Source organism: Hyposmocoma kahamanoa, unplaced genomic scaffold, assembly GCF_003589595.1.
Source record: "Hyposmocoma kahamanoa isolate Upper Pololo Valley unplaced genomic scaffold, ASM358959v1 88, whole genome shotgun sequence".
NCBI classification, from domain to species: Eukaryota; Metazoa; Arthropoda; class Insecta; order Lepidoptera; family Cosmopterigidae; genus Hyposmocoma; species Hyposmocoma kahamanoa.
Window position 1 is genome coordinate 19,213,425 of NW_020654466.1, and position 8,065 is coordinate 19,221,489.

Here is an 8,065-nt window from a genome sequence, read left to right on the forward strand (position 1 = left end):
CTCAAGTCCTTGCCATTAGGGTCGTATTTCCAGTGCTTGAAATCATACTCAAGCCTGCTTAAGTCCTGACTTGAGCATTGAGTAGAGTCCTGGAATACGACCCTAAGTACTTTTAAATTTAATAAGATTAATCGATTCAAATTGTAATAGTAAATGTAAACGTTCTTATTCTACATTTGCATGTTGTCTTCACCTATAACTGCTATAGCATTAAGTTCTTTGTTTTGTAATGTGAAATACCTAATTGAATGTTATTATAATGTGTATAGTGTTGGTGAACTGAATAAATAAATAAATAAATACATATTTTCTTAACTTAGCTTTGCATGCAACTACGTGAGGTAAGCGAAACTAAGTTAGTTTAGCTGGCATAGTTGGTTGCATGCAACTACGTGAGCTAAAAGTTAACTAGCTTCATTCGCGGTGTGGCCTACGCTTTATTTATGTTTTACGTCTTTATATTTGATTATGTTTTATTTTTCTTCTGTTTTGTTTTGTGGTATCATTTGTGATAACAAATATATGTGTTTTCTTTCTTTCTATAATTATAATCGGAGACGATAAAAATAATATCAACTGTTGAACGTATTACAGAGACGTTACGTCTTTGAGGAAGCCTTAAGGACTCGTCCTGACCGCGCGTACAATCAAGAAATGCAGAACCTACTTCGAGAGTTAAATGTTCCTGCCGTCAGCCTAGGAGACTGGCTTCACATACCCCGTGTGTTCTCCCGACAAAACGCACAGTTCTCCTTACCTATTGACACTGATGCGCTAGAACGTGAGTTTAACAAATTACTTGTAACTGAATACACCAAAGTGTATGGGGATTATCTTCAAGTACAAAATGATAGAAACAAATTGTTAGTATACGAAAATTTAGGAGACTACCTCTAAGTACCTAGCCGATATTTATTAATTTAGGTCAACGCCATTTTTTTCATTTAAAGGCATATTTTGATGATTTTTGTGTTGCATATCGAAATTAAATAAGTTAGATGTTACAGATTTAACACCGATGCAGTACGCAGCGAGATACGTTACAATAAAGAAGTCCAAACAGCTGCTCTATCTCACCGTACTGAGGAAGTTCATGCCTCAAGGTTATGCTATGCCAGTTAAGGTAATTACACCACTCTCTAGTATTAAGAAGTTTATAATGATCCCGAAATCGATTTGCGATAGGAGCTCTTCTAATTTGGTTCGGGGATTGTCGCTCCAGGATTGGCATCAGTGCCAAGAAACTTATTGTTTACTTTTTTGCCGTTTGAGAGCAGTGCCTCTTCCACGAGATCACTGTGACAGTTGTCGCTAACGACCGCGTAAATTACTTCACAGTTTTGTATGGCAAGTTATGCAGCGCCTCTAGCTATCACAAGAGCAATGTAATAATAATAATGTAATTCTCAAACATAAACACAAATACCTGAGCTTAAATATGAGTGCAATTTGAGAGACTAGAATCCGTAATAGGTACTAGACCTATATTACAGGTCACCAGGCTTTGTCCCTACCGGACAACCATGGTCAATGCGGACAACGCATACATTATATTGAACTGTCGAGTGTCCAACGGTTCAGTTAATAATAGTATTTACTATAAAATGTATAAATTAAAAAAGTATGTAGATTTATTGTGTGTGTGTGCGTGCGTGCGTGCGTGCGTGCGTGCGTGCGTGCGTGCGTGCGTGCGTGCGCGTGTGAAAAAGATTATAAAAATTAAGTGAAAACGATAATGAGTTTTTCAGTGTCATCATAGTCTAGTTTTATCAAAAAATTAGAAATAATTACAGTCATATCTGCAAACTTTAGAAAAATGGCTAAATCATAGTTAAAAGGATTCGACAGCGTCTTCAAATGTCTTTGTCGATTTATTTTATTCGAACTTGTAATTAACAAGTTCGAATAAAATAAATCCTTTTTGTTTTTCAAATTATAATAGCGGCTTGTCTAAAAACTCTAATGGACTAATTAGTATGTAACCTTAGGATGGAAAAAATAAAGAAAATGTAGCCGGACTGATATATACAACTATCAGTTGTTTAACGTTGAGCGACATCTGGCCGCCGAAAGAGGAATTTCTGTACCTACGTATGGATACGATCCACATTTAGTTAACGTAATATCAAACATACTGATTCGATCGATTTGAAATAAGCTAATAAAAGATTAACTACTTCATTACAAAAACTAAAGTCAATAATTTCTTCTCCAAAATGTCATTCGAGAAAATGGTGAACTGACAAAACAGTTCCCAAAATCACGGATAGATGGCACGTTTCACGAAAAAAATAACTTGTATTCGAGTTACCAGTGCAATAGTCTGTGGTATGTTATTAATTATCTCAGTTTTTTGTTATGGCTTAACTTCATGCCTTTTGACCATACCAGTATACAAAATAATATCCTCCGAACTTTCGCACGTCACAAACCTACGGCACCATTCAGCTTCTATTAACTCTGTTTAAGGCTTCTCTAGTTTATTTTGATATTATATTTTATTCAATTAAGTACCTAACATATAACCTCCAAAACTTCAAACTGGAATGTCTTAATTCCTAACTTCTGAGAATAGTAAACCCAAATCAAAATTTGGTCAGGAATTTCAACTGTATATTTTCACATATTTTTCATAAACAGACGCATACAAATTATCTCAACAAAATTTTATATGGGAGTGCCATTGTTCTTTGGAGTAAAAAATTTTATTTGTTGTATAATTAGTCACTCACATTTTGTATACAAACATTTTAAGCGGTAGCTAGCGATAACAATTCCCTGTAATCTCATGGTAGAGGCACAGGTAAAGCTTGGTGAAGGTCCTAAAATAACTTGTCTGTGGTACCCATAATTTCAGGACATAGAAGATGGGCTAATTCTCATGATGGGTGGCATCCTAACAAAAAAGCAAGCGAATGACTTCAAAGCTTTAATGAAATGGGATACCTACGAAGATGAGAACAATAACCCCGAGGATATTAAGCTCACACTGGTAGATTCAGGGCTTAAAAGGAATGTGATGAACGCAGCTGGAGATACTGGAGAGGTAATTTTTTCATGATATCAAATAACTGGAGGAACATCGTGCGCATTAGCGACACGCCTACCCATAACAGTTGCAATGAAAGCCACTTAGAGCTTTAATTCGCAAAGATTACTAAGTTACTGCTGGGTAATTATCCGAAAAATTTAAATACTGGAAAGTTTTGGGAAAAATTTCTGAAAATTTTAAAAATATTGGAAAAACATAATTTGAAGGCTCATGTTCTTCGTTTAGAAATGTCTTTTGAAGTTTTATTTAGCGTGAATTATGAAATAAAATTATAGTTGCAAAAGCAAGTTAGAGAAAAACGAGATTTAAAATAATTGGACTACAGCGAAAAAACCTTTTTATTGGCTCCAACGTTTTCGTTCAGTAACTTCAACTTTTGACAGGTGTCAACGTCAAATTTGGAAAAATTTCCAGAGAAATATAAATTTCTCTGAAAATATATAGTTACTTTTTTCAAAATTGAAATTTTTCCTTGACCCAACACTAAGTAAAATTGACAAAAATGTGGTTGTAATTTTACCCTTTTTCACCCTTACCCTTCAAAACCGAATCGCAGTAATGCTCACATTGTTGCTTGGCGGCAGAATATATATGGGTATGGTGACTGTAGTTCTTTGGACGAATTCTTTCACAAGAAACTCTACTGATGATCGGAAAAAATTAAACTATTTTTGCGATCTAAATCCTCCTCCTCCTCTACTGCTACTGAAATGACTACGTTATAATTCCAGTATTTGCTCATAAAGCGCGCCCAAATCTGCCTATACACTACTTTATATTGCACATTTTCTGACGCGTATAAGTAGTGAATAGGCAGGTTTAAGCGCGCGTTTAGTGTGCAAATGTATAGAAGATAGGTCAAATAATACGTCTGCAGTAATTCCAAGACTGCATCGACTAAGACTTGTAACAATGAGGCACTACAGGTATGGTTCTACAAGTATCTTCGAGAGATAAGTTTAAGGAAATTAACATTCTTACACTAGCCTCACAGTACATTTATGAAAATGTAATTTATGTTAAAAGGAATAGTAATTTCTTTATGAAAAATAGTGACAGACATAACATGAATACGAGGAATAGAAATAAATTAGCTTTTCTTGACAGTCGTCTTCACAAACTTCTATAACAAGATTCCGGTTGATATACAAAATTTGCCTTTCACGAGGTTTAAAATTATAGTGAAACAAAAACTTTACACTAAAGGTTATTATACAACTTCTGCGTACTTGGATGACAAAAATCCGTGGTAGTAACCCGTTTAGCTCATGGAGGTAGTCTCGATCTCTGATGTTTCAAATAAAAAAAATATTGTAAATGTTATTTACAAAGAGCAACCCCTAGAGTTTCTTGCTCATTCTTCTCAGGGGAATCTGCCTTACGAATGAGCGGTAGAGTTTAACCATTGTGACGATTTCAAGTGTAATAATGCTTACCTATGAAATAAAGATTATTTTGAATTTGAATTTGAATTTGAGTTCCATACATAAAATACACATTTTATTTTTTACTAACTACTAAACTATTATATTTATAGCAAAATGTGATATGACAATATTTAATTAGGACTATAGGATCTCTGTATTGGCATTTTTTTTAGAAGTATCGTGAAAAAAAATCCAATGTCCGCAATATCGCAGATCCGGCCTACTGTGCGTCGCAAAGTTAAGATAAATATAGTGTACCTGCCTGCCCCCAATTACGTCAATTTTTAATGTTTTTAAGTGATTTCCCAAATCCCGAAAAGATCCAGGACCTAAAAATATTGTCGTAAGGCAGTCTCCATTTTCTGTCATGTTCGTCGACACGCAATATACAAAAAAAATACATTAAGCGAAACTACCATAGGGTGCCTGAACTCACATCATACTATCAGTTATACTCGTGGCATATATAGAACAAAACTGCCGTCCACTAAGTAAGTGACAAAGTAATTTTTGTAGATCTCATAAAAAATCATAGCCCATAGAATATTTAAATTGTTTAAAGATATTCCAGCTATACCTCGTTAGAGTAAGTTCCAATAAATCGAACACGTTAACTAGTTTTAAGTGTTTTTAAAAAAGAGATATTTGTACTCTTTTGCTATTTAAAACGGATATTTGATCACACTAAAAGCGTTTTAGTTAATGAATAACAGAATATCAAATATGAGCTCAACTGTGGAAACAAAACTACTATTTTGTGATCATTCTCACATTGTTTTTACTATCCGGCTCGAAGAACCAATAACATGTCTAGATTTATCCCAAAGCAAACATCCATGAAGCTTTATTTATTTATTTATTTTTTTAGGCAGATATACCAACTATAAAATACAGAACTTGGTGTGGGCTATGTGCAGTTTGCGAAAGGATGTACGGAAGGTTTCCTCCAAAAGACAAAGATCTGCCTAATGGGGTAATGCCATAACTTACTTATTATTTTAGTATTTTGGGTAACTGGTAAGTTTTTTACGGTAAATAAATTTACTTTCTATATGTGTAAAACCTAATATTTAGCGGATCTGATACAGTATACCACGCCGCTCTTGTATGCTGCTCATCGGGGACATTACTTTATGTGAAATCACTCTTACGTAACCATTAACCATCACGCACAAGTGTTAAACAAATTTGTATTTAATTATTTTATGTTAATTTTTTATTATTTTTAATTGTTTCGTATTCAGTTTTATTATAAGATTTATTTTAAAGTAATTTTTGTAATACTAATTTAAGTAGTCATTTTAGTTTAAATTTTTTAAATAAATATTAGTGAGCAACTATACATAATACATACATGTACCTGGAACGTATGCACGGGGCGCTGCAGTAGGAAATATTGCGACAGCACAGAAGTGCGAGCGCCTGGGTTTTAATCCGGCGCTTTATTAACGCCGGTTTAAATTGGGTTAAAATCTATTAACGTCCGAAATCGAGGGCAAAAACTATTTTCTACTAAATATTTAGGAAATGAAACTATTTTTCCGGATTTAAATCGCGTATATTTGTTATTTCAAACTAACCGACATTTCGCGACAAATATACGCGATTTAAATCCGGAAAAATAGTTTCATTTCCTATGTGTAACAATCGCGAGAACCTAAGAACTCGATAATAAATATTTGTTCTAAATCGAGTTTTGTTCAATTTAAATGACATTATATTTTATACATTAGGTTTTCGCGATTGTTACACATAGGAAACGAACATATTTTTGCGAATTTAAATCGCGTATATTTGTTTTTTCAAACAAACCAACGTTTCGGGCCCTTTACAGGTCCCATGGTCACGGCTGGCTGACATAACGTTATTACAGACAACACATTGTCTATAAATATTATATTGCTTTATGATTTGGAAATATGTAGAAATAGAAACCGTTTATTGTAACGCCACATTATAAAAAAAACACAAAAACAAAGACTAATATAACTAAAACAGAAATAACACAAAGAACAGCGTAAAAACATTTCAACAACAAGTTACATAATACCTGTGATAATACTATACTGACATGTGTGCGGCTGTGGCGTGTACAAAAGGATCTCATTCCGCTAAAGTCACAACCAAGGCTAGGTTGTGACTCTGGTTTTCAATGGGCCCTAGTCGAGAGATTTAGACAATTCGATTTGCCTTTCCATTTAATCAAACCGTAAAATCAAAAAAATGCACTTCATTTCCATAAAATCAAATCGAAACGTGTATCCTTAATAGTGAGAATCCACAGGTTATTATTTATTTACATCGAGTTTGGAACCAGAAATATTAACGAAATATCATTTAATTTGTTTGAAAACTATTCTGCCAAATCATTACTGTGACAATTGTTTCACCTCAAATCGACCAGCTTAAGTTGAGCTTTGCTGTAATGGACGAAAATTGCAAAATTACATATATTTAATTACCGATGAAATGTGACTCCGTCTGTTTTGTAATTAGATATTTTACTGTTTTTCCAACACCACCGAATGAAACAGCCCCCATTGTTAGAGACTTTATTACAATAATTACAGAATATTTTTGGAATATACGGACACAGGTCAGTTGTTGGCGCTGTAGTATTTCAGTTTTTTAATTTGTGATATCAGCACAAACGAGAGTTGATATATAAAACTGATATAAGGCCCATTTACCTGATGAGTTGGCAGGGATGGATTATTTTGTCTCTGTTTCTGGTTATATACTCGATGTTTATTTATTACACACGTGGTAGTCTAATATCGAACATCGTATGCTAGTTGGCTGCCTATTTTCAAACAAAGTTCGACACTGCGTGAGATTCGCCTTATTTTTACTTTACTTAATTTTTTAGCCTTTTTATCTGTAGGTATACCAGATTCCTAATAAACCTACCAGATACCCAATATGCCTCATTCATATTCATAATTTTTATAGATTCATAATACTTGTAATATGTATAAAGCTTCCAACAATATAATTACCTATGTTGTTACAGATCGAGCTAAGCGATTTCACGATGATTGAAACAAAATTAGCCATATTGAAAGTTGACAGTGGACTGGTAGAAATATTGAATACTATACGAGTGCGATGAATTACAACTAATACATTGGATTATATTTTTATATTATACAACTTTTAGCATATTTTACATATGTCTGTTTATTTACAAAGAGTTGGTGCGAATGAGACATAGAGTGAATGGGAGGGTGCCACCTGAGGTGAAAACGTACTGTACGAGTGGATGTTAGAAATACAGGAGAATACTGACTATATTTCGTATTTGTTTATAGTAAATAAAAGATATGATTCTTTATAGTTTGCTTTATTTCCCTTACTTCCTTCACTAGACTTAATGGGGTGCACGAAAACCGCCTCCCCGCACAGCCTACCAAATACCTCTCTTGTAGGTATGTCTGGCGCATCCTGAGAAACAAACAATCGGAGAGAATCTTAGGTCGATTAGCAAATTCTTTCACCACGATGACAAACAATATACTGTATGCTTAGACTAAGTCCATCCTCTAAGACTGTAATAGTATGTCATCGATACGATAAAAAAGTAAAT

General features: G+C 33.9%; 1 protein-coding gene across 2 annotated transcripts in view; it reads left to right on the top strand.

Moving 5' to 3' along the window:
- LOC113235746 overlaps window positions 1-7,713 on the top strand; it is a 29,138-nt gene extending 21,425 nt beyond the window's left edge. Inside the window, exons 9-13 of one of the 2 annotated variants that reach the window (XM_026471633.1) lie at window positions 595-781; window positions 1,008-1,123; window positions 2,858-3,046; window positions 5,348-5,452; window positions 7,493-7,713. In XM_026471633.1, the coding sequence (XP_026327418.1) occupies window positions 595-781; window positions 1,008-1,123; window positions 2,858-3,046; window positions 5,348-5,452; window positions 7,493-7,591 (696 nt within the window). In that variant the 3' untranslated portion in view covers window positions 7,592-7,713. The remainder of the gene's footprint in view (window positions 1-594; window positions 782-1,007; window positions 1,124-2,857; window positions 3,047-5,347; window positions 5,453-7,492) is intronic. The other variant, XM_026471634.1, reaches the window with a different exon arrangement.
- Window positions 7,714-8,065: the final 352 nt, after the last annotated feature.